Source organism: Dendrobates tinctorius, unplaced genomic scaffold (assembly GCF_039654945.1).
Source record: "Dendrobates tinctorius isolate UK_male_01 unplaced genomic scaffold, ASM3965494v1 ptg000090l, whole genome shotgun sequence".
Taxonomy (NCBI): Eukaryota; Metazoa; Chordata; class Amphibia; order Anura; family Dendrobatidae; genus Dendrobates; species Dendrobates tinctorius.
The window spans coordinates 4,036,245-4,062,869 of NW_027361758.1; the positions used below are offsets into that span (position 1 = coordinate 4,036,245).

General features: G+C 42.6%; 1 protein-coding gene across 9 annotated transcripts in view; it reads right to left on the minus strand.

Annotated features, from left to right (window-relative positions):
- Nucleotides 1–26,625, minus strand: part of CLIP1 (CAP-Gly domain containing linker protein 1) — a 231,158-nt gene that overhangs the window by 111,231 nt on the left and 93,302 nt on the right. For 3 of the 9 annotated variants that reach the window (XM_073586017.1, XM_073586016.1, XM_073586023.1), the window contains exons 8-15: nucleotides 13,927–13,987; nucleotides 10,365–10,469; nucleotides 8,801–8,827; nucleotides 6,815–7,534; nucleotides 3,554–3,670; nucleotides 1,988–2,045; nucleotides 371–454; nucleotides 135–291 (exon numbers count right to left, since the gene is read on the minus strand). In XM_073586017.1, coding sequence (XP_073442118.1) covers nucleotides 135–291; nucleotides 371–454; nucleotides 1,988–2,045; nucleotides 3,554–3,670; nucleotides 6,815–7,534; nucleotides 8,801–8,827; nucleotides 10,365–10,469; nucleotides 13,927–13,987 — 1,329 coding nt within the window. The remainder of the gene's footprint in view (nucleotides 1–134; nucleotides 292–370; nucleotides 455–1,987; nucleotides 2,046–3,553; nucleotides 3,671–6,814; nucleotides 7,535–8,800; nucleotides 8,828–10,364; nucleotides 10,470–13,926; nucleotides 13,988–26,625) is intronic. The other 6 variants (XM_073586025.1, XM_073586018.1, XM_073586024.1 and 3 more) reach the window with 4 other exon arrangements.

Genomic DNA, 26,625 nt, shown 5'->3' on the forward strand with positions numbered 1-26,625 from the left:
GTTCCTGTCCCTGAAGAGCGGATCCCCTCTCTCCGTGGTGCTGTCATGGGTGAGAGAAATACGGTATATATGCTTCTAAAACATGAGTGCATAAAACAACACTGTAAGCAGCTTTTCTGAATTTTTAGGTGTACCTTTCCCTAGACTGTAGTTCCTCATTCAGAGTTGAGAGTTGGGAAGAGCTGTCACCTGATGACTTAATCATTTCTGTTATTTGATTTTCTAGTTTTTCTTTTGCCCTCAGCAAGCTCTCTTTCTTCTCTTCACCTTCTTTTACCTTCCTTTCAAACTCTGAAAAAGGATGAAACATAGTATGGGGGTCACGAAACTGAGCAAAAGAATCTTGGTAGGTTATAAGGGGACTACTTACCAGCACACTGGGGTTGCAACAATTCTAATTTTTTGGTTATTTCTACACATTGTAGTTCTCGCTCATTTAATTTACCCATGGTTTCTAAAGGGGAGAAAAAAAAACTTTTGATTTTTGTATAACTTATACTTTTATCACTATAAACTTGCTAATAGTTAATGCTATTAGAAAATCTGCTTTCCGTCAGAAATGTAGCTATTTTACACATATGAAGCTACACGTAGCAAATTTCTTGTATCTGTGGTAGAGTACAGTCTTAAATGACACCTACATTTCAAGTTTATGGTCACCTTTAACACAAAATAAAATTATGTATTTCGACTGAGTGGTAATGCCTTCTTATAGCACATAAAGAACCCAAAATCTTGATCATCTCCAGAGCATTATGACAAAGTACCAGAAGAATGGTTACTGCAAACTCAACTATTTTTCAGAATACTAGAGAGTTATAATGAGTGGAAAGACAGAGGCGTGACATGGAGATTTTGGAGAGCTGCTCCTTTAAAATGAAGAAAATCAATTTAAAATACAGGATATCTTCCCTTGATTACTTAGTGCCCTTACACGGCGGCACCCTGGGTTCCTCCTGCGGGCACTAAGCGCTGTATCTGTTTGCAGAGCCTGCACTCCTAGCGCTGTTAACCCATTCCTGTAGCCCTGCTTTATCCAGTCACATTAATCTAACTCCAACCAGATAGACTCATGCTCTTGCATCTATATAATACCAGCAGCAAAGACTTTGCTACCACCTAAGGATATCTATTACCCTATCTGTATCTTTTGCAGTTTTCTACCAAAAGAAACCAAAAAACCTTTCTGATGAAGGTCCGTTTTTGGACCGAAAACGTTCATACGATATGAGTCTATTTTTGTCTGGATGCTAAACAAAGAATATACTGCTTCTTCATTTTTGAGTGCCAAGTATTTTCGTACATAGGTTTCTATCTCAGCCTAAGCATTTGAAGACACAGCCGATGTAGCGATCAAAATAAGCGATCAACCGACCCACCTTCAACTATTACCCCAGTCATGTTTAAACACTGACACAGGAAACACTGCTCTGTGTAAATGACAAAGGCAGAAGGCCAGCAACAGGACCTGTGACCTAGGAACAGGGCACTGGAGCCAATAGAAATATATTAGTAAGTTATCAAACTTACTGACGTTTATTTAGCCAAAATGTTTATAGGCTAGAAAAACCCTATAAAGGGAATCTGTTGCCCCATGGATGCTTTCAAGCTATTACTAAGGGCATACAGGTAATAGAATGGTTAAAACAGTGTTACCTGTATGACATAGCTGCAGTCTAGATGTGGAGAAATAAAATTTTAATGTTTTATGATAATGATTTCTTCCAGGCTCTGGGGCATGCAGTGCCTGGAAGAAATCTCTGCCTCCTGGCTTCATTATACTATCACCCCCCTCCCATGCACATCACACTGCCGTGTGACATGCAGTTGCAGCGCCGTAATCCCGAGCATGCGCCGTGCACTCGCACAGTTCTGGGTGGTTTATCCGCCCTTCTATGGGCATGTCTTCATACTGCTTCTACGCAGGAGACGGCGAATCCAAATGGGACATATTGAAAGGGATTGATACAGAAGACGATACTCTTACCTTGCATAGCTATTTGAAGGACTTTAGTTTCTTCAGAAGAGGAGTTTAATAATTTTTTCTAAAAACCCCGCAAAAAAAAAAAAAAAGAAAAAGGAAAATTATACATTTTGAATGCTCAAAATGCTATAACACAATGATGTCAAATAAGCTTACAACAATTATGGTTTGTGTAATTATAGGTGGTCACTATCTCAGCTGTCTCCTTAAAATCCAAGATTTGTATTCTCTGTAAGCTCTTTTTTATTCCTAGTGAAAAGGGTTGTCCGGTCAAAACAGATAAGTCTGTGGTCTGTGTGTGACTGCAGACTTCTGAATCTCCACAGCGCCCGTCTAGTGACGTGGATGGTCAGTGGGCGCTTCCGACTCCATACAAGTGTATGCAAAGCGAGGTCACGTCCACTGGTCGAGGTTATGTATAACTCATACATACCCACCAGTCCTGGTCCTGAAATCTGCGAATCCACGCACTGGGTGGATTCAAAAGTCTGCCGTTACACAGAGTGATGGCAGACTTATTGGTTTTGACGGTACAACCTCTTTAAGAATTTCCTTGACTGTCCTCTGTAGAGCAACCAGTCATAGAATCCTTGTACTCCCTCCAGACACTTATAAAATATCTTAGGGATATGTCGTACATGTCAAGGGGAAGTAGAATTGAACAGGTTTATTTTTTCAGACTTAAATAAGACCTACACCAAATATAAGCCCTAGCATGATTTTATAGGGATTTTCAGAGTATGCTTGAAATATAAGCCCAACTCAAAAAAAATTCCTAGTTACAGTCAAGGTCGGCATTGGGGACAGTCAAACTTGGCAAATCTTTAAGGGGCCCCCAACATTTTAATTCTGAGGCTAAGACAAAGGTTAATTCTGAGGTTAAGGACCTTTGGTGACATCAATCATGGAACCATGAGATCTTAACTGTAAAAGTCTAGAGGAACTGAAAAGGAGACAAGCTGGTATGCACGGCTGGCGTTAGTGGACAGGAAAAGAAAATTAGGCAATTTCTCAGGGGCCCCCAGTGTTTCTATAATGAGGTCAAGACTGCTTAAGGACCTTTGGTGACTTCACAGTCACGTGACCATGATGTCACCAAAGGTTTCTTAACTGTAGGACTCTAGAGCTGAAGAGGAGACTGTGTGTGTGTGCCTTTGAATGAATTATGTGCATCTTACGCCTACTGCCCCCATTTGTTTGGTCAGCATTTGTAAAGAGTAGACTGTTGTATATGGAAAAAGGAAATAGAGTCTCAAGAAATGCACCTTGGAATTCAGGATTTATTGAATTTCCAGTTTATGATGACATGATTATATTTGAATAAATGTTGATTTTTTTTCAAGAATAAATGTGGACTGTTGTGCATGGAAAAAAAAAAAAAAAAAAAAGACATCCCCTGAACTTAAGCCCCAACCCATCTTTCGGAGCAAAAAAATAACATAAGACGCAGTATTATTTTGGAGAAACATGGTACTTCCAATTAAGAGAACAAGAAAAAAAACACAATGCAAATTATCTCTTACTGCTATAAAAAAAAAACAACAAAAAAAACCAAAAACTTAATTTTACCAAATCTTCAATTTCCTTTTCAAAATTTTCTTTGACCTGAACCAGTGACTGCATTTTGCTGTCAAGAGCAGCAAACTTTTCATCACGCTCCACCAAATCTCTTTGTAAGTCATTGGCCTAACAGAGTTGAATGGGAAAAAAATGAATGGATACAAGAACAAAAATTTAAAAGCAAAAGTATAACAAAATTGTGAAAATACAAAAATAAAGAAAAACATAAAAAAACAAATGAACAAATTTTAACTGTGTTATCTCACATATTGATGTCAAGCTGTGATCATTACATCCCAATTAATATCAGTGTAAATAAAATATTTCTAAAGAACTATTTTTATAAGGTGGCATTGGCATCTGCACACATGTAATATGATAATTTAATAACCTATTAAAGCTTTGTATTAAACAGAGTCGACTCACTGTTATAATTGATTTTGCAGTACAATAATAGTTTAACATAAAGGTATTGTGTTAAAAGAGGTTTTAAGACAAACGGGTTGTTGCCTACTGATGTAACTCGGGCGTAGGAGGACACCAGCCACTGATTGTTATCCCATGCGAGCGATTATTAAGCCAATGTCCCACAGGTACTGGGAGATCTTGTGCCATTAAATAGCTGGAACGATGTGAGTATTTTTATTTTATATGGGGGAATACAGCATTTAAGAAGTGGCTGGCACTACTTTTGTTAAACTGTGTTAAGCTATGCAGCACTAATAATCTCATAACTTGGACAGGGCTTACAGTTGTGCTGAAAAGTTTACATACCCCAGCAGAATTTTTGCTTTCTTGGCCTTTTTTCAGAAAATATGAATGATAACACCAAAACTTTTTCTCAACTCATGGTTAGTGGTTGGGTGAAGCCATTTATTGTCAAACTACTGTGATTTCTCTTTTTAAATCAAAATGACAACCCAAAGCATCCAAATGACCCTGGTCAAAAGTTCACATACACTGGTGATTTTGGCCTGATAACATGCACAGAAATGGACACAAATGGGTTTGACTGGCTACTAAAGGTAACATCCTCACCTGTGACCCGTTTGATGGAATCAGTGTGTGTGCATAAAAGCTGACTGAGTTTCTGGGATCCAGACATACTCTTACATCTTTCATCCAGCCACTGATGTTTCTGGATTGTGAGTCATGGAGAAAGCAAATGAAATGTCAACGGATCTATGGGAAAAGGTAGTTGAACTGTATAAACTAGGGATATAAAAAGATATCCAAAGAATTGATAATGCCAGGAAAATTGTTTGGGATGCAAAGAAAAACCCACAAAAAACATCAGGTGAAATACTAGACTTCTGAAAACTAGGGGTATGGCTGTTTTAAGATGCACAATAAGGAGACATTTGAAGAAAAATGGGCTGCATGGTTGAGTCGCCGGAAGAAAGCCATTACTGCGCAAATGCCACAAAGAATCTCCCCTACAATACGAAAAACAGCACAGAGACAAGCCTCAAAACTTCTGGAACAAGGTAATTTGGAGTGATGATACCAAAATTGAACTTTTTGGCCACAACATTAACATTACATTTGGAGAGAGGTCAACAATGATGAAAGGAACTATGGTGAAAGGAACACCATTCCAAATGTACTGTAAAGCACAGAGGTTGATTGCTGATGTTTTGGAGATGTGGGAGCTACAAAAGCACAGGAACTTAAGGAAAGATGAATGCAGCACGTTTTCAGAAAATACTGGAGGCAAATTTGCAATCATCAGCCCAGAAGCTGCACATGGGACGTACTTGGACGTTCCAACATGACAACGATCCACAACACAAGGCCAAATCGACCTGTCATTGGCTACAGTAGAACAAAGTGAAGGTTCTGGAGTGGCCATCTCAATCTCCTAACCTCAATATCATTGAGCCATGCTGAGGAGATCTCCAGCGCGCAGTTCATGCTAGACAGCCTTGGAATTTACATGAACTGGAGGCTTTTTGCAAAGAGGAGTGAGCAGCTTTACCATCTGAGAAAATAAAGAACGTTCTCCACAAGTACCACAAAAGACTTCAAGATGTCATTGATAAGAGGGGGCAATACGCGGTATTAAGAAATGGGGTATGTGAACTTTTGATCAGGGTCATTTGAATGTTTTGGGTTGTCATTATAATTTAAAGAGAGAAAACATAGTAGTTTGACAATAAATGGCTTCACCCAACCACTAACCATGAGCGGAGAAAAAGTGTTATCATTCATATTCTCTGAAAAAAGGCCAAGAAAGCAAAAATTCTGCCGGGGTATGTAAACTTTTGAGCACAACTGTATATACAACAATTTTTCATAGCTGCAAATATGGTATTTTTACAAATCGTTGTGACGATCATAAGATGCAATTGAAAATGTGGCTTGAATATTTCATGCAAGCAGCCTACTTTCAAACATATACTGAAGCATGACTAGTATTTGAGAGTTTTGATTTAAGGTCACAATCAATGTCTTGCTCTCTTATAATGGTAGTCCTAAAACAGATGAACGTTGGCTGAACCCTCAAACTTTGGTAAGATCAGCCGACCGTTACATGTATATCGGCTGTCAACCGACTCTCACTCATCAGCAAACATCAAAAGGAAGATTCCTTTTGTCCTTAAGGGAGATTAGCTGCCACCAGAAGGGTCTTACCTTTCATGTCTGCCCTACACTACTAAGTTTACATCTCTTTGTTTGTTGGGTAAACATAATATAGAAGCAATAAAATCAAATTTAAAAGAAAAAAAAAATCAAACTTAAAAAGATGATGGATGGCACAATCCCTATTTTCTGCAAGGTTTCAAACTTGCCCTTCAGCTGGCTTAAGTCATTCTTTAAAGTGGCTGTCTACTTTTATTTTATGCCCACGGTGCTGCATCTCTGCTAATGCCCGGATTCTATTGACTGGTTGCGGTGGTGATATTATGCCAACAACACTGCAGTCAATCGCATTACTCAGGTGCGCATGCTGTCTGCAATGATTGAGCTATTGAGCTCAATGATTGGCTGCAGCACTGTCTACTTGATTGCACTGCTACAGACCATCAAAAGAAGCCGGGCAGCGGTGAAGACATAGCACTGATCCCAGGAAAGGCACGTAAAAGCTCAGTTTGTTATTTTACATATCGCTGAACCTGTATGTAAAAACAGTTGATAGGGACATCAATAAGCACATTTAGCTCACGTTATGTTTGTTTCAGTACCACTATTTACATCCTGTATTTGGGATCTTAGTCCGTCAATTATATGCTCTTGCTCTATAAACTGCGAAGTCTCCAGCCCCTTTACCTTTATCTCAGCATCATGGAGCTTTGTTAACGTGTCCTCCATTTCTATTAAGTGTTGCTCCTCTGCAGCGTCCAGTTTAGATTTTAGGCTGTCAAATTTCGAATCTCTCTCTTCAGAATATGCTTGTAGCTTGGACTTTAAAGCTTCTATTTCTTTAGAGTGATCAGCGTGCTCTGCTTCTTGCCTAGATTTCAGAAATTCAGTCTCTTTTTGATGTTCTAACTTGAGGTTCTCAATGTGGGCCTTCAGTTCAATCAAAGCAGAGGTTTCCATATTTGCGCCTTTACTGAAGGAAACAGTCAGTTCTTCCATGGCTTGCTGATGCGAACTGATGGCAGAGTCTAGTCTTGACTTCCACAGTTCTATTACGTCTGCATTCTCCTTGTTGGCATGACTGAGCTTTACTTTTAAAGTTTCATTGTCTTTGGATAGCTTTTCGAAAGACGCTTTCAGTGAGCCCAACTCTCTCTCGTAATCAATCTCGGTACTTTCAAATTTGCCTTTCAGAGACTGAATTTCTTGCTCATGTTTTTTGCCTAGTGTGGATATATTTTCCTGCAAAGAACTGATTTCTTGCAACAGTGAAAGTGATGCATCTACATCACTAGACTGCTTGTTAGACTCTACGAGCTTCTGACGCATGTCTGCGACTTCTTTTGTTTTCAGGGCCAAATCCTTCTCTAGTTCCATAATGCGAGACTTTTCAGAAACAGTTGCTACCTGTGGTCATCAACCAATATAGGGAGAGACAATAAGAAAATAAAAATACCTATAATTTACCGAAAATTCAAAATAGAGAAAAAAACAAATTTAATTGACTAGAAATAACTTAATGAAATGCAACCCCCTTCACTCCAATATGCTTAAATCTGTACCTTAAACAAAATGTAAAATGTTAACTTTTTATTTTTTTAATATCAGCTAATATTAGCTTATATTTCTGAGCTTTGGTTTGATCGGCTCTAGTTCATGGGCCAAGAGAAAGAAAATCTGTAGGATAGCAGCAGAACCTTTAAGAAACTGAAAACGTACACTACAGTCAATAAACCTGAAAACCGAAGAGCAAACTTCTCACAAGTTTGCCATAACCATATGCAATTTCAGTGCTACACGACACTAGGAAAGCATGCTATTCCAATCACTTAAGACTGCACCAAGGCACAAGAAGTTATGGCACTTTATTCCAGACACCAAGTACATAAGTCCAAGAGCCAGAAACACTGCAGAGAAAAGCAAGTGATATTTCATGTTGCACTAAGCATTTATACTTTATAAAAACATATCCAAGTATGATCTCACATCCTACAGTTAACCAACATCATAAATAACGTCCTAAAAATAAAAGCCAATTGTTAAAGAGGACCTGTCAATTGCCCAAAAAAAAAAGAAAAGGAAAAACCATTAATATCTTGTAAAAAATCTCCATGCTCCCGCAATTTTGCTGCTCTTTTCTGCTTTGCGCTTTTCAGATTTATTGCTTTTGGGGTGCAGTATGTGAAATCTCACCTTGTATGCCAACTCAGCATTGGAGTCTTCTTTGGGAGCATGTTTGTTCAGCCCTCCCTCCAAGATGCTGCCAATCACATCTCGGCACCCAAGAAGACTCTGAAGAAATTTCTCCCAATGCGCTTCAAAAGCAAAAAATGTGACTATGTTTGCAACGGAATTACGCAGCGCAAAACGGCGACAGCAGCAGAATCAAGGGAGCTCAAAGATTCTTACAAAGTATGGAACTCAAATTTTTTTGAGCAAGTGACAGATTGTTTTAAACTCTTCATAAGGTGTACCCGACATAACCATTAGTATAAAAACATCTACAACCAGATACTTGCATGCATCATTAATAGTTCTGCCCTTACGAATATCGTCGGAGCGAAGATTGTCAAGAATAAATATTAGTGTTTCCTACCACCACAAGCAAGGTCAGCAGTTCCAGCAAACAAAAAAGACATCAACACAACCCCTTGCTTTTACAGGAATACTTACTTTTAAGGGATCTGGCCTTGTTTTGGCCTGTAAATAACAAGAAATGTCAGATCTTTTTACTTCCCCCATCACCAGAATTACATTTTGTATTCCCAGCAGTTCACGTTTGGAGGTTTTCTTTCGGGTGACAGGATTATTTTAACAACCCAGCATGTAAGACTTTTTATCTACAACTCCGTCTAGGCTTTTAATACTGCACTCTGAGCATTAACGTTGGAAAGATTCATTGTAATGCAGAAAAATAAAAGTGACCTATCCACTGCCATCTAAAATAACCACCAAAATCCTCTAATAACGCAGGGAAAAAAAAGCATGAACAGTAGAATTACACTCCATCGTTCTCAATAAACAGAAAGTATCTCGATCCACCATAGTAAATAATAGCCAAATATTAGAAATTGGGTTTATTATTAGTAAAATCTGAGCTGCATTCAGCCATTATGGGTGAAAAAGCAAAATGTCCAAAATACGCAGAAGCAAAGAATAGCAAGTAAGGAAAAACTCACAGAATCACATATACTGCTGTAGATCAAATCACATTCGATATCGCTAATGTGGAGCAAAACGATTCTGGCTGCGATTGTACGCTTCAGCGGCCAGCATCCTGTATACAGTAAATCAAAGAGGTGCCCAAGAAGCCGAGTGCAGAAGTGAAGACTGCCCTGAGTCCAGCTGCCATGAAGGATCAGACTGAACAACTTGGGCAGCACTATTCTTTTCACTCATCTCTACTTATCAGCTTTATGCATACAAAGCAAGTATTGGATTGGCACAAGACGAAACCTTCATAATAAACAAGTCCTATGAATATTTGTGACTATTAAAAAGGGAGCCAAAAGGCTTCTAAATATTTATACTTAAGAAATGTAAAGTTTAAAAATTTTAACTGGCAAAATATAACCCTAACCTACAATGAAATCATAAACTTTATATTTAAGTCTGCAAAACCATTAAAGGGAACCTATCAGCAGGATTGTGCACAGTAACCTACTGACACTGTGAGGTTGGCGCCGTCAAGAGTCATACTGATGAATACCTAATCAGAGCGTCACATGCAGACCCCCCACAGGCCGCCCCGGAGCATGAGCATATAATTAACTCAAAACTGAAAATAAATATTACACAACAACCACAAGACGGATTTCATCAACCAAGGTATCATTTTAATCAGTATACCGGCGCCAACCTGACAGTGTCTGTAAGTTACTGTGCACAATCCTGCTGAGAGGTTCCCTTTAACTAGAGATTAATTAGATTTTTTTTTATTTTAATGATGAACTACAACATACTGTTAATAGGACATAATGAGAGATTATAGGTATGACACATGAAAGTTAAATTATCTATTTTCTTGGTAAAATGGAATACATTTTTTGTAGTAATGAATCTATAGTTTACTATCTTTTACTATGCAGATTCCTGAGAAAACAATACAGGTTCCCTTGCATTATGTAAAGACCAAAAGCTAAAATGGTGTCTTCTCACTCAATTTCACTGCAGGTGGACATATCCAATAAAATGTAGTGTACTGGGAGAGTTTCCATGAAATATTGAAAACCATTACCCTAGTATCTTCTAACTCTCTTTGCAGTTTGTCAGCTTTGGTCTTTTCAAAGAGCAGGCTCTGTTCAAGCTCCTTAATGCGGGCATGCTCCAGTTTGGTCTGCGTCTGTTAGTAAAAAGGGAGAGGAAGAGAACACAACAGTGCCACCATCACATGCCAGCACGAGAGGAAGGAGCCACATGCAGGCCGTGCTCCGGCACCATCGGACCATTGAAAAGCAAAGATGATGCAGTGGGAAAAATAACAGGAGAGGAGGGGATGACAAGATGAGGCTTGAGTGATGGTGAATGACACGAAAGTGGGAAGAGATTGATTATGAAAGACAAAAAAAAGAAAGGCAATAAGTAGAAATGTAAGATAGGTGCATGCAGCAAATAGAATTACGGTTTTCCAGAACATAAAAGCATTGATGTAATTTAGAAAGTTAGCAATTCTGCGTAATGGTTAAAACCTTTATGGAAATTCTTCAGAGATTAGTGTGCTTTTTCTTTTTTTTTTCAAAATTTTTCAGAAAAGGGAAATATTTCATAAAGACAGATTTACTGTATTAATTTAGTTTTTTTTTATTATTTGTTTTGTTCTAAGAGTTCGTATTTATCTCCCATCCGACCATATGGCACGATGAGATGCTCCTGCATCCTGAGCAGCACATCTGCCATTACAACTGCACTGTGAGCTTTTATCTCTGTAGGAGTGTCTTACCACGCCAAGTGCTCAGTGGGGCGGAAGATCGAGACTGGATTTGAAGAGGGCTTCGCCCAGGAAACTGCAATATATCTTAATGGGGGTTTTCCATAAACAATAAGCACTAACCTATCCCACAGGATGGCAGAGAAATGTATGATTATTGGTGGTCCAGCTGCTGAAACCATAACTGATCCTGAAGCGTAGGGTGTGAACGAAGCTTTAGCGAGCTTGTGCGTCCATTGTTCCACTGACTGTCTATAACCTCACAATCATCGTAAGTAGTCACAAACGCTCACTAATGCTCAATACACATAGGGAAATTTAGGACGCCCAATCTTGTGATTGGTGGGGCTCTCAGCAGGTAAACCACAAGCATTATACATCTATCACCAATCTTGCAGATATGAGGTATACATGCTGCTTACGGAACAACACCTTTAAGAATTTTGCATTCTCTCTGGTAAAGCTTTTGCTGTAGACACATGCAGGGAAATGGCTGACTAGTATCGTGGATCTGTTATAAATGGGAAATAGTCACTGAAAAGATCTTTCTGTCTTAGGTGATTAAGTGCTTGGTTAAGCGATTTTGGTTGATGCAGTGGGACAGCTTTCTGCTGGATGGCTTTGGCATCCAATAGAATGTTTGTAATGTATAAAAAAACATTATGAGAAGTACTCTTAAAAGATTTATATATAGTGGACTTTGTAACAGTATCTACGATTTAATAAAATGGTTTCAATACACAATTAAATATATTTTATGTTTTATTCCAAGAGGGATAAATCTAACACACTGGCTAGTAATATTTTAATGAAAATTAAAGGGGATCTGTCAGCTTAATTTTCCATATTCCTATCCACCAGAAGTAAACCCTTACAAACACAGGGAGGACATGAACTCCTTGCAGATGTTGTCCTTGATGGAATTTAAACCCCAGACTTTAGTCTACAGTGCCAACCACTGAGCCATCAAGCTGCCCATATTATAGGTTGATCTATATATGAACTGGTGTCTACTTTCAACCTTACAGTGAATCTGTCAGCAGGTTTTTGCTATGTATTCTGATAACAGCAATAGATAGAAGCTGAAACATAGAAATCAGGGATGTGTCGTTTGTCAAAGTGTGTACTGTTGTTTACAAACTGTGAAGGATTTATCACTAAAGAGATTAACATTGCCGACAAGTCCGACAACGCCCCTCACCGTGATAAGCAGCTCACTGTCTATGGACTATTTACATGGACAGCCTGGGGTGGGTGGTGCAGCTTTCTTAGCTCTGCTTCATTCCAAATCTAAAAGCTCTGATTGAGTCAGAATGGCTGCATCCAGTAATCTAAGTGGTACAGGGATGGATTCAGCTTCTCTTTGCCTACATTACCCTGCTCTCAGATTCAGATAAGGTAGCAAAAACCTGCTGACAGATTCCCTCTAGAAACTATGAAACAATATTATATATTACACACACGTAATTTTTTATTATTTATAGTTAGTTTTTTTGTTTTTTTTCTCTTAAAACAAAAACCGGATTCATTTTCAAGATTTATTGACCAATACAGCAGTATCTTTGACAATGAAAAATTAAGCTGACAGGTTCCCATTAAATAGAGTTGGTCGTGTTTGTAGACAAAGCCTCAGAAGAAAGATCTGTTTATTTAGTCTTAAACCAAATTTATTACTATTTTTAGTGTTAACATATTTCAATTAATTTGAATTATATTGATAATCCAAAACGTAAAAAGAAATCATTAGAAAATGTGTGAACATTTTATTTTCAACGTTGAGGCTCTCTCTCATATCTAAAAATAGTGAATGTGCTGGCTTAAAATGTAATTTCAGGTGCCCCGTGTTTTACTACTGCAGTGTGTGTTCACATTTTTCAAGATATTTTCAGTGCTAATTGGATTCAGAACACATTATAGTAGGTCAATTTTTAATATATAGATTATGGGCACATTCTACCAGCATATATTTACCTGACAAATACACTGTGCTAGAATTATTTTTAAGTATATTTTAGTATATTACCAAGACTTTTTACTTTAAAAAAAAGCAGCATGCACCAGTGAATTAAAGCTTGAGTTTTAAAAAGCAATTATTAGTGTGTATGGTTATATATGTAAAATAGTCTTCCTCAGTTTACTTGCTCTGACCGAAATGTTTGACGTAATATTTTCACAATTTATTCCTAGTCCTTTCCATTTAACTAAATTGTGAAGACAATTAAACAAAGGGGAAAACATGATACATGAGATTTCAACATGTAAAAAAATAAAATAAAAATGTGAACTTAAATGTTGAAATGTAAATTCATGGAATTGATAAATACAAGCAATTAACAAACAGTTTTATAATAAAAACTGGCTAATTTAGCATTTGATAAGAGTAAGGCTACATTTCATCTGACTTTGGTTAACTAAATTAGCATTTCTCAAAGAAAGCAAAAAGGAAAAGAAAATATTCATATTTTCAAATTCAATGCTGTATTCATGCTTAGAAAACTGGAGATGACTTGAAAGCCAGAAAATCTAATTGGGTCTTATTTGAAATTAACCACTTTTACTTCGCCTCCAGTTTTGCAAGCATCAAAAATTTTATTGAGTTTGATTTCAGATTGTGAAAAAGCAACAGCAAGCAAGAGGCGTTACCAACCCCTAAAGATGATGGAACTATTGAGTTTATATTTTTGGAAGGTTTTGGACCGCTCTAATGTAGAAAACCACATTATTATTATAGTTTGCTCCATCACAACCTACTTTCACGGGCCCTGTATTTATGTCACCCTGCTTCTAAATTGTACGCTAGATACATTTAAAGAAGTCATTGCTTCTATATAAAATCCTAAAAGTATTCTTTTTTTTTTTTTTTTTTTTTTACCTCCAAATCTCCCTTGGTAATGGATTCTTCTTCAACACGAAATTGTAGATCTTCTACTTTTCTGAAAAATTAAAATACATTTATGGGACTTTAACAATTAGATAATTATGATAAGAGAAAAGCATAAGAATACTGAACTTAGCTTTTGACAAGAATGGAGAATAAAACCTTATGTAATTTAATCAATTTTACAATAAGTTACCGTATATACTCTAGTATAAGCCGAGATTTTCAGCCCATTTTTTAAGGCTGAAAGTGCCCCTCTCGGTTTATACTCATAGACCAGGGGGTCGGCGGGGGAGGAGGAGCGTGGCTGTCAGATTATACTCACCCCCTCCTGGCACGGTCTCTGCAGCCCCTGCTTCTCAGATAGTCTCCGGCGCCGCAGCTCTTCCCGTGTTACCGCTCATTAAAGTAATGAATATGCGCATATTCATTGCTTTAACGAGCTGTACCACGTGACCGCTGAACACTGGAAGAAGCACCGGCACCGGAGAAGCAGAGACTGCAGAGGCGTGCCAGGAGGGGGTGAGTATGACGGGGGAAGCATATGCGATATTCACCTGTCCCCGTTCCACCACTCTGTCCTCTGGCTGTGACGTTCAGGTCAGAGGGTGCGATGACTTGGTTAGTGTGCACCCTCTGCCTTAACAGTCACTGCAGAGACCCGAAAGACAGAGCGGTGCGTGGCGGTGGAACGGGGACAGGTGAATATCGCAGGTGCCGGGGCCCTGAGCCAGCGGCGCGACCAGCACCTGACCCCCAGAGCCAACAGGTAAGCATGTCTTTTTTTTTTTTTTTTTTTTTAATCGCAGCAGCATCAGCAGCATATACAGTGGGGAAAAAAAGTATTTAGTCAGTCAGCAATAGTGCAAGTTCCACCACTTAAAAAGATGAGAGGCGTCTGTAATTTACATCATAGGTAGACCTCAACTATGGGAGACAAACTGAGAAAAAAAATCCTGAAAATCACATTGTCTGTTTTTTTTTTCATTTTATTTGCATATTATGGTGGAAAATAAGTATTTGGTCAGAAACAAGCAATCAAGATTTCTGTCTCTCACAGACCTGTAACTTCTTCTTTAAGAGTCTCCTCTTTCCTCCACTCATTACCTGTAGTAATGGCACCTGTTTAAACTTGTTATCAGTATAAAAAGACACCTGTGCACACCCTCAAACAGTCTGACTCCAAACTCCACTATGGTGAAGACCAAAGAGCTGTCAAAGGACACCAGAAACAAAATTGTAGCCCTGCACCAGGCTGGGAAGACTGAATCTGCAATAGCCAACCAGCTTGGAGTGAAGAAATCAACTGTGGGAGCAATAATTAGAAAATGGAAGACATACAAGACCACTGATAATCTCCCTCGATCTGGTGCTCCACGCAAAATCCCACCCCGTGGGGTCAGAATGATCACAAGAACGGTGAGCAAAAATCCCAGAACCACGCGGGGGGACCTAGTGAATGAACTGCAGAGAGCTGGGACCAATGTAACAAGGCCTACCATAAGTAACACACTACGCCACCATGGACTCAGATCCTGCAGTGCCAGACATGTCCCACTGCTTAAGCCTGTACATGTCCGGGCCCGTCTGAAGTTTGCTAGAGAGCATTTGGATGATCCAGAGGAGTTTTGGGAGAATGTCCTATGGTCTGATGAAACCAAACTGGAACTGTTTGGTAGAAACACAACTTGTCATGTTTGGAGGAAAAAGAATACTGAGTTGCATCCATCAAACACCATACCTACTGTAAAGCATGGTGGTGGAAACATCATGCTTTGGGGCTGTTTCTCTGCAAAGGGGCCAGGACAACTGATCCGGGTACATGAAAGAATGAATGGGGCCATGTATCGTGAGATTTTGAGTGCAAACCTCCTTCCATCAGCAAGGGCATTGAAGATGAAACGTGGCTGGGTCTTTCAACATGACAATGATCCAAAGCACACCGCCAGGGCAACGAAGGAGCGGCTTCGTAAGAAGCATTTCAAGGTCCTGGAGTGGCCTAGCCAGTCTCCAGATCTCAACCCTATAGAAAACCTTTGGAGGGAGTTGAAAGTCCGTGTTGCCAAGCGAAAAGCCAAAAACATCACTGCTCTAGAGGAGATCTGCATGGAGGAATGGGCCAACATACCAACAACAGTGTGTGGCAACCTTGTGAAGACTTACAGAAAACGTTTGACCTCTGTCATTGCCAACAAAGGATATATCACAAAGTATTGAGATGAAATTTTGTTTCTGACCAAATACTTATTTTCCACCATAATATGCAAATAAAATGAAAAAAAAAAACCAGACAATGTGATTTTCTGGATTTTTTTTTCCTCAGTTTGTCTCCCATAGTTGAGGTCTACCTATGATGTAAATTACAGACACCTCTCATCTTTTTAAGTGGTGGAACTTGCACTATTGCTGACTGACTAAATACTTTTTTTCCCCACTGTATATCTATGGAGCATCTTATGTGGCCATAACCTTTATAGAGCATCTTATGGGGCCATAACCTTTATAGAGCATCTTATGGGGCCATAACCTTTTATGGAGCAGCAAATGGGGCATATTATTATATGGAGCATCTAATGGGGCCATTATTTATCTTTGTGCAGCATTATATGGGGTGCTTTTTGTATGGAGCATCTTATGGGGCCCATCATGAACTTTATGGAGCATTATATAGGGCATATTTTTTATGGAGCATCTTATGGGGCCCATCATGAACTGTATGGAGCATTATATGGGGCTCCTGAGGCAATATGGATATTCAAAAACATATAACCTACTGATGTCTCAATTAATTTTACTTTTATTGGTATCTATTTTTATTTCTGAAATTTACCAGTAGCTGCTACATTTTCCACCCTAGGCTTATACTCGAGTCAATAAGTTTTCCCAGTTTTTTTGTGGCAAAATTAGGGGCCTCGGCTTATACTCGAGTATATACGGGTACGTAATTTGTGGATGTTAGTCACGTTCACATATTCAGTATTTTACAAAAGTATTTGTAAGCCAAAACCTAAGGTGGAATAATCAAAGGAAAAGTGTAATAAACACGTCACCATTTCGACATTTTTTACCCACTCCTGGTTTTGGCTTACAAATACAGACATAAAAAAAACCTCACCAAATACTCAACGTGTGCATGTGAACTTATACTGTAGAATATCATTAAATGGCCAGTGTCTTAGGGTTTCATCAAGCCTTCCAGGAGCAATTAAACATGTTTTACCTCTACAGCTGCTTTCTTCCCAAACTAAAGTCCAAAATGTTCACACATTGTTTTACACCAAATAGCCCATTCACTAAGTTAGGTGCTAACCTTTGAATCATTCATGAAAACAGTCTTAACAGAAATCCTGTCTTTTTGCCTGCAGTACCATTCATCAATTTCTTAGAAAAATAAAAGCTTTGCTATGACTGTTTAACAGAGGAACAAAGATAGACATACAGATGCATGAGGTTAAGGTCAGGTGAGGTTTGCTGGCCAATCAAGCACAGATATACTGTTGTTTTAAACCAGGTATTAGTACTTTTGGCAGTGTGGACAGGTGCTAAGTCCTGCTGGAGAATGATATTTCCATCTCCAAAAAGCTTGTCAGCAGAGGGAAGCATGAAGTGCTCTAAAATTTCCTGGTAGAAAGTTGCGCTGACTTTGCTCTTGATAAAACACAGTGTACCTATACCAGCAGATGAAATGGTTCCCCAAACCAACGCTGATTGTGGAAACTTCACAATAGATCTCAAGAAGCTTGGATTGTGTGCCTTTCCACTCTTCCTCCAGACTCTGGAACCTTGATTTCCAAGGTATCCACAGTCAATTATGGTTTCGGGAGCCATCTCATCTGCTGGTGTAGGTCCACTGTGTTTTATGAAGACCAAAGTCAGGGTAGACATCTACCAGGAAGTTTTAGAGCACTTCATGCTTCCCTCTGCCAACAAGCTTTTTGGAGATGGAAATTTCATTCTCCAGCAGGACTTGGCACCTGTCCACACTGCCAAAAATTCCAATTCCTTGTTTAAAAACAACAGTATCACTGCTTGATTGGCAAGCAAACTTGTCTGACCTTAACCCCATAGAGAATCTATGGGGTACTGTCAAGAGGAAGATGAGAGACACCAGACCAAACAATGCAGACGAGCTGAAGTCTGCTATCAAAGCAACTTAGGATTCCATAACACCTCAGCAGTGCCACATTGACTGCCTCCATGCCACGCTGCAGTAAATGATGCAAAAGGAGCCCCGACCAAGTATTGAGTGCATTTACTGAACATAAATTTCATTAGGTCAACATTTCAGATTTTAAAAACAGGATTCTTGGTTGCTCACCGTAAAATCTGTTTTACCCTTCGCCACGACAGCACCCACTGGAGGTATCGGATCCGCCCCATTTGGAACAGGAAACCCTACAGGAAAGATAAAATGGGGCGGTCCGCCTTTCCTCCTCAGTTTTGGTTTCCTGTTCCAATCGGAGCCACGATCCTTCAGGAAACATACCTGGGCCATGCACGCCGCCTGTGCAGTCTCCATGTGAACGGCAGGGGCTGCGGTCCGGAGGCAGCGTCGGGGGAGACTCCGTTAGACGGCTCCCCCCTCGTCTGGTGTATGGAGGGTGATGACCGGGTCCGGGATGGGCCGCCCGGTCTCACCCAGGAGCGCGCCGGGTGGCACCAGGGCTCCGCCGCTGCCAGCGGTAAGTGCGCCAGTGGCGCGAAGAAGGGAGCAGCGGTGGCGGTGACATAAAAAGCGCGGGCCGCATGTACCAGCGGGGGCGCGGTAGCCGGCCGGCGCAGAGGCTCCTGACCCCCGGAAGTAATGGTTGAACTTCCGGGGCAGGATGGCTGAGAGCGCGACGGCGCATGCGCGGTGATCCCGGGGAGGAGGAGCGACTTCCGGGGGCGGACACAAGAGAAAAAAAAAAAAAAAAAAGAGCGCGCAATCTATTTAAACAGCTCCGCAGCTGAGCGGTGGTGAGCCATGTCGTCCCCAACGGAAGCGCACGCTCCAGCAGGTGACTCTGCGGGGGGCAGCTCCACCAGGGACCGCAACACTAGGACAGACACCAGTCGCAGGAGCGAGACGGGAGAGTCAAGACCTAGGACGGGATCTCAGCCATCCGATCCGGTAATAAGGCTTCACTGGGTGAGTGTGCAAAGTATATACTCTGCCTATTAAGCTGACATCCTACCCCCCCCCCCTCCTCTCGGTCTCCCTTTCTAGACAAAGAAAAAATAAAAATCTACGCATAAAGAATGCGCATTATGTTCTGAACCTCTCCCTGACTCCTACACCAAAAAGCTCTGCAAGCAGTGCACCAGAGAGACTAGGCAGGGGTCCGCAATGTCGTCAAAAGACATCCGGGCCATAATCAGCGAGGAAATACAGGCTATCAACTGCGCCAGTACTCCCTCAGAGACTAGGAGCAAGAAACAGATGACCCTTAGCTCAGAGTCAGAGGAAGAACAGGGGTTAATCTCCGATTCCTCACTCACATCCTCGTCATCGTCATCAGACTTGGAGGGACGGTCATGTTTTCCCCTGGATAGTGTGGATAACCTGGTCAAATCTGTGAGGAGCACTATGGGGTGAGGGGAACCAAGGGGTGCCCAAACAGCACAAGACATAATGTTTGCGGGGTTGGCAGAGAAGAAAAGGAGAGCGTTCCCAGTGATACCGGCAGTTAAGGCCCTAATAAAAAGAGAGTGGGAAAAACACGATCAGAGAAGTTTTCTCCCATCAGCCTCTAAAAGAAAATATCCATTTAGCGATGACGAGCTATTAAAATGGACCAAGGTGCCAAAGGTTGATGCCGTCGTAGCCTCTACCTCTAAACAATCAACCATTCCGGTAGAGGACGCAGGCTTATTGGCAGACCCGCTAGATCGTAAGGCAGAGTCAGCATTAAAAAGGTCTTGGGAATCTACTACGGGTATATTTAAACCAGCAGTAGCCAGCACATGCACCGCCAGATCTATGCTTGTATGGTTGGACCAATTGGATCAACAGATCGAGCAGAAGGCGTCAAGAGAAAAGCTACGGGCCGCTATTCCATTGATCAGAGGGGCAGCAGCCTTTATGGCCGATGCTTCGGCGGATACTCTGCGGTTGGCAGCAAGATCGGCAGCTCTTGTGAACAACGCCAGGCGGGCATTGTGGATGAAGAGCTGGAAGGGGGACGCGCAATCAAAATCTAAGATTTGTGCAACCCCGTGCGAGGGTGAGTTTCTCTTCGGGAAAGCCCTAGACGACATATTCGCCAAAGCAAAGGAGAGGAAGAAGGCGTTCCCTGACTCTTCTATTCCTTTCTATAGGAAAACCTTTAAAAGACGACCGTTTGGAAGAAGGAGACAAACGGATAGGTCAAATAGATGGCCCACGAAGGAAGAAAAGCAAAAGGGTAGCATGTTCAAGGGTTCAGCATTCCGGAGGGAAACTAAAAATTAAAAAAATCAGACCCACCAGTAGGGGGTAGATTAACATTTTTTTATTCAAAATGGGAACAAATAACTTCGAGCCCATGGATCTTAGGTATAATTAAAGAGGGAATGAAGATAGAATTCCTTCAAACCCCTTATGATTTCTTTTTCATAACCCGCCTTAACTCCATAGTTCAACAAAAGGCCCTCGAAGAAGAAATTCGGAGCCTATTATCCAAGGGGGTTTTAGTGGAGGTCCCAGAGAGACAGGAAAGTAGAGGTTTCTACTCTTTTATTTTTAATTTCTAAACCAGATGGCACGTTTAGAACAATTATTAATTTAAGGAAGCTTAATACGTTTATAAAAAATTATAAGTTTAAGATGGAATCAATCAGATCCACCATAAAGCTTCTCTTTCCAAACTGTGTAATGGCGGGGACTGACTTGAAGGATGCTTACTATCATATTCCTATCCATGATAGATACCAAAAATACCTAAGGGTCGCAGTGGTGTTCGAAGGCAGGATCCATCATTTTCAGTATACAGCCATGCCTTTCGGTCTCTCTACAGCGCCAAGAATCTTCACCAAGGTGATGGCAGAGGTGATGGCCTATCTTCGCCAAAAAGACACTCTAATTGTACCTTACCTAGACGACTTCCTAATAATCGGGAACTCGGTCACCCAATGTACCAAACGTGTGGCTGACGCAATCTCATCTTTGCAGGATCTAGGCTGGATCATCAATATACAGAAGTCCAGACTCGTTCCACAATCCCTCCAGATGTTTTTAGGTTTCCAGTTAGAATCCACAACCCAGAGATGTCTACTTCCTCAGGTAAAGATTGCACTCACAAAAGGAAAAGTAGAGGCAGCCATAGATAGACCACGCATGTCTCTAAGAGAAGCGATGTCGCTATTGGGGTCGCTAAATTCCTGTGCCCCAGCAGTCCAGTGGGCCCATTATCATGTCCGCACACTTCAACACCAGATCCTCCAAGAGGACAGGCGACATGGTGGTCACCTCGAGAGCAAGATAACCTTAACTCAGGAGGTCTTGGCTTCTCTAGAGTGGTGGCTAGAGGATGACCATCTATCCACCGGAGTCCCATGGGTCATAGTACCATCTTGTATCCTAACCACCGATGCTAGCCCCCATGGCTGGGGAGCCCATATGGGGAATAGCTTTTGTCAAGGAAGGTGGAATAGAGAGGAAGGGGAATACTCGTCTAATTTAAAAGAGCTGACAGCGGTATACTATGCTCTACACCATTTTCTTCCACAGCTCCAACAGAAACATGTCAGGATCTTGTCGGACAACACCACTACAGTGGCCTACATAAACAGACAGGGAGGTACACGATCAGAGACTCTGATGTCTTCTGCGGCAAGAATCTTAAACTTAGCCGAAAGCTATTTGTTGTCCCTCTCGGCACTTCATATCAGAGGAGAGAACAACCAAGAGGCGGACTTTTTAAGCCGACACACGCTTCGGCAAGGGGAGTGGGGCCTCAGCCGCCGGATCTTCAAGGACATAGTAGCCTTATGGGGACAACCTCAGGTGGATCTCTTTGCCACGAGGGAGAACAGACAGATAAAAACATTTGCTTCCCTGTCTCCGTCAGATCACCCAGACATACTGGATGCCCTCCAAGCCTCATGGAAGTTCAAACTGGCATACGCCTTCCCTCCGTTGATTCTCCTGCCACAGGTGATTCGGAAGATCAGAGCGGACAAGGCGAGAGTAATCTTGATAGCACCATTCTGGCACAAGAGACCGTGGTTGTCATGGCTACGAATTATGTCAGTGACAGATCCTTGGGTCCTCCCTTCGATTCCCAACCTACTCTCCTCTCCCAAGGCCCTTTCTTCCACCCCCAAGTGGACAGCTTACACTTGACGGCGTGGAATTTGAAAGGCAGCTACTAAGATCAAGAGGGTTTTCTGAAACACTGATTGCTACTCTCCTGCAGAGCAGGAAGCAGTCCACGACCCAGATTTATACTAGAATATGGAAGAAGTTCCTACAGTTTCATATAGCACCCCATACAGCAGAAGTCCCGATAGTTCCTATTTTAGAATTTCTACAGAGAGGAAAGGACTTGGGTCTGGCAGTAAACACACTGAAAGTACAGGTGTCTGCATTAGGGGCACTGTACGGCCATAATATAGCAGGAAATAAGTGGATATCACGATTTATTGCAGCCTGCGAACGCATAACACCAGTCCACATACCTACAATCCCCACATGGGACTTAAATCTGGTCTTAGACGCCCTGACGGGGGAACACTTTGAACCGATAGACACGATATCCCTCAAATACTTATCGTTCAAGACGGCCCTCTTGGTAGCACTGACATCTGCTAGAAGAGTAGGTGATATCCAGGCCCTGTCCATAGATCCACCCTTTTTTCGGGTATACCAAGATAGGTTATTATTAAAGCCAGACCCCTCATACCTGCCTAAGGTATCAACAAAATACCATAGATCTCAAGAGATACTCCTCCCAACCTTCTTTGAGGATCCCTCCACTCCAGAGGAGCAGAAATTCCACACTTTAGATGTCAGAAGAACTGTCCTAAAGTATATTGAGAGGTCTAGGAGCTGGAGGCAGTGTAGGGCTCTGTTCGTTTCTTTTCAGGGCCATAAAAAAGGGTACGGAGTCACGAAGAGCACCATTTCCCGATGGATCAGGGAAGCCATTCGGTTAGCCTACTCCGCAAAAAATGAAAATCCTCCAGAAGGCATCAGAGCGCATTCCACTAGAGCAATGGCGACCTCCTGGGCCGAGAGGGGAGACGTTCCAATTGAAACCATATGTAAGGCGGCAATTTGGTCATCCCCTTCTACCTTCTATAATCACTATAGACTTGACCTTTCATCAACTGCTGACCTAAGCTTTGGCAGGACTATCCTTAGCACGGTGGTCCCACCCAGGTGATGGTCTCTGGAATCTCTCCAGTGGGTGCTGTCGTGGCGAAGGGTAAAAAGCCGGATTACTTACCGGTAATGCTCTTTTAATGAGTCCACGACAGCACCCGCTCACTTCCCTCCCTGCTAAAGATATCGATAATAAAGTGTATCTGCTAAAGATGAATAAGTAAAGTTAGATATACAAAGACATTGCCTAATCCTTGGCGGTCCTCCTGGTACTCTGAAATACAAAACTGAGGAGGAAAGGCGGACCGCCCCCTTTTATCTTTCCTGTAGGGTTTCCTGTTCCAAATGGGGCGGATCCGATACCTCCAGTGGGTGCTGTCGTGGACTCATTAAAAGAGCATTACCGGTAAGTAATCCGGCTTATTTCTCGAAGCCTTCATTGGGGGAGGGGGCGAGGGGGGAACACAGGAACCATGGGTGTATGCTGCTGCCACTAGGAAGCTGACACTATACCCCAAAAAAAGTTAGCTCCTCCTCTGCAGTGTACACCCCACTGACTGGCACTAGGATAATCAGTAAGAAAGCAGTAGGAGAAGCAACGAGATAGAAAGAAAAACAAACAGAATTCAAACTGTAACAGTAGAAGCACAGAAACAAGGAGCTGATAAACATGGGAGGGTGCTGTGTCTCCCAATGAAGGCTTCGAGAAACAGATTTTACAGTAAACAACCAGAAATCCTGTTTTCTCTATCGCTTCATTGGGGGACACAGGAACCATGGGCTGTCCCAAAGCAGACCCTGAGGAGGGAAATAGCAGAAACTTCGTTCAGGTCGGAGAACTCACCACTGCCGCCTGCAAGATCCTTCTGCCGTGGCTGGCATCCGCCGAAGCGTAGGTATGGACCCTATAAAATTTGGCGACCATGTGGATGGAAGACCAGGTTGTCACTTTGCAAAGCTGTAGGGCGGAAGCCCTATGGTGTACCGCCCAGGAGGAGCCCACAGCCCGAGTCAAGTGAGCCTTAATCCCAGGGGGAGGCACTCTGTTCTTGACCCGGTAAGCCTCCAAAATTGCAGTTCTGACCAAGCGAGCAATTATTGCCTTGGAGGCCTACAGGCCTCTTCGCGCACCACCTGGAATGACGAAAAAGGGGTCAATCTTCCTAAAGGGAGTAGTCCTTGCCAGATAGACCACCCTGACCAGGTCTAGCTTGTTCAATGAACGGAGAGGGACAAAAGGAAGGGAAGAGGGACAAAAGGAAGGGAAGAGGGACAAAAGGAAGGGAAGAGGGACAAAAGGAAGGGAAGAGGGACAAAAGGAAGGGAAGAGGGACAAAAGGAAGGGAGAACAATGTCCTCATTTAGGAGGAAAACAGACACCACCTTTGGAAGGAAGGCGGAGGTCGCAAGACCACCTTATCCTGGTGAAGAACCAAGGGGGGGGGGGCGACAAGAAAGGTCCGCCAACTCCGAAACATGCCTGATGGAGGCGATGGTCACGAGAAAGGCCACCTTCCAGGATAGAAATGACAGGGAAACCTCTCTGAGAGGCTCAAAGGGAAAACTTTTCAGGGTCTCCAGAACTAGGTTGACGTCCCAGGGATCCACGGGAGTCCTGTACGGAGGAGCCACATGCGCTACCCCTTGAAGAAAGGTTCTGACCAGAGGTCGGGAGGATAAAGTCTTCTGGAATAGAATGGAAAGTGCTGACACTTGACCCTTTAGAGAACTAAGAGCAAGACAAACGTCCAGGCCCACCTAGAGAAACGGCAAAATAGAAGGGAGGGAAAAGAAAATAGGCGGGATGTTATTGGACTTGCACCAGCTGAAATAAGCCCTCCAGGTTCGATAGTAGACCCTGGAAGACGACGACTTTCTAGCCTGGATCATGGTGTGAATCACACTATCTGAAAAACCGAACGCTCTCAGAAACGCGGTTTCAACAGCCACGCCGTCAAATTGAGCGACCGAGAATTCTGGTGGTAGATCGGACCTTGAGAAAGAAGATCCGTCTGGGAGCCTCCAGGGAGCGTCCGCGAGAAGACTGACATTCTCCACGAACCAATACCTTCTTGGCCAATCCGGTGCGATCAGAATGACTGGTACTCCCTCTGCATTGATCTTCTTCAACAGCTTGGGAAGAAGAGGAAGGGGAGGAAACAGATATGGAAGCACGAACTGCGACCAAGGAATGGCCAGAGCATCGGCACCCACCGCAAGAGGATCGTAGGACCTGGAGACGAACCAATGAATCTTCCTGTTCCGATGTGTACCTCATGGTGTCCCGGCTGGAGTCCCCCATTGAAGACAAATCTGATGGAAGACCTCCTGATGTAGGGACCACTCTCCTGCAAAATTGGCGGCCCAGTTGTCCACGCCGGAAATATGGACTGCGGATATTGCCGGAACCCAGATTGGCAGACCCCTGAGAAGCCTTTCCCAGTGAAGGAGGGACAGAAGGATGGCCCTTATCTCGAGGATGTTGATCGGCAGAGAAGATTCCTGCGCCAACCAATGTCCCTTTACAGTCAGATGGCGAAATACCGCACCCCAGCCGAGAAGTCTGGCATTCGTCCTCACCACCTGCCAGTGGATGGGCAGGAAGGACCGACCCTGGAAAATGGGGGGGGATTTCAACCACCAATTGAGGGTCCGTTTGACTCTGGAGGAAAGCTGAAAACGGACGATCCAGTGAGAGAACAGATCTGTCCCACTGTGAGAGGATGGCCTGCTGAAGTTGTCTTGAATGAAATTTGGCTAAAGGAAATCGCTTCCGACGCTGCCACCATCCTCCCTAGGACCTTCATGGTTGAACGGCCTGAAGTCTGCTCCCAGGCTGTAGAGGCTGCTGTGTGAAGATAAGTGGCGGAGAAGCAGGTCCTGCCAGAAGAAGTCGCCGTCCTGGACCACCAGGAAAATAGCGACCGCACGGAGGATGCAGGGAACCAGCTTGTAACAGCACGCGCTGTGAGAGGTCCCGCTCTATGAGTCTGGAAGAGGGGCGGGGCTAACCACCCGGTCGGGGGGGAGCTAGATAGATGCGATGGCAGGCAAACTGGTGAGGCTAGGAGTAGTGGGCGGAGCCACCTGCCAGGTGCAGGAAGAGGAAGAGAGGGAGCGATGGGTGGGAGAAAAGCCCACCCGAGGAGCAGGAAGAAGGGCGCGGAGACAAGCACTGTAGCTAGGCCCGAGTGAAGCCAGGACCTAGATTTACAGTCGGTGGCCACCGGAGCATGGGGGAGCGGCGCGGAGGGCCCAAAAACGCCACCAAAGGATGTCTAGGGCCCCAAAAACCTGGGAAATAAAGTAGAAATACCCCTAAAACCCAACGCTGCAACTAGGTCCGGGGGAAGCCGGGACCTAGATAACAGCTGGTGACCAACCGGAGCATGGGGAATGGAGCGGTG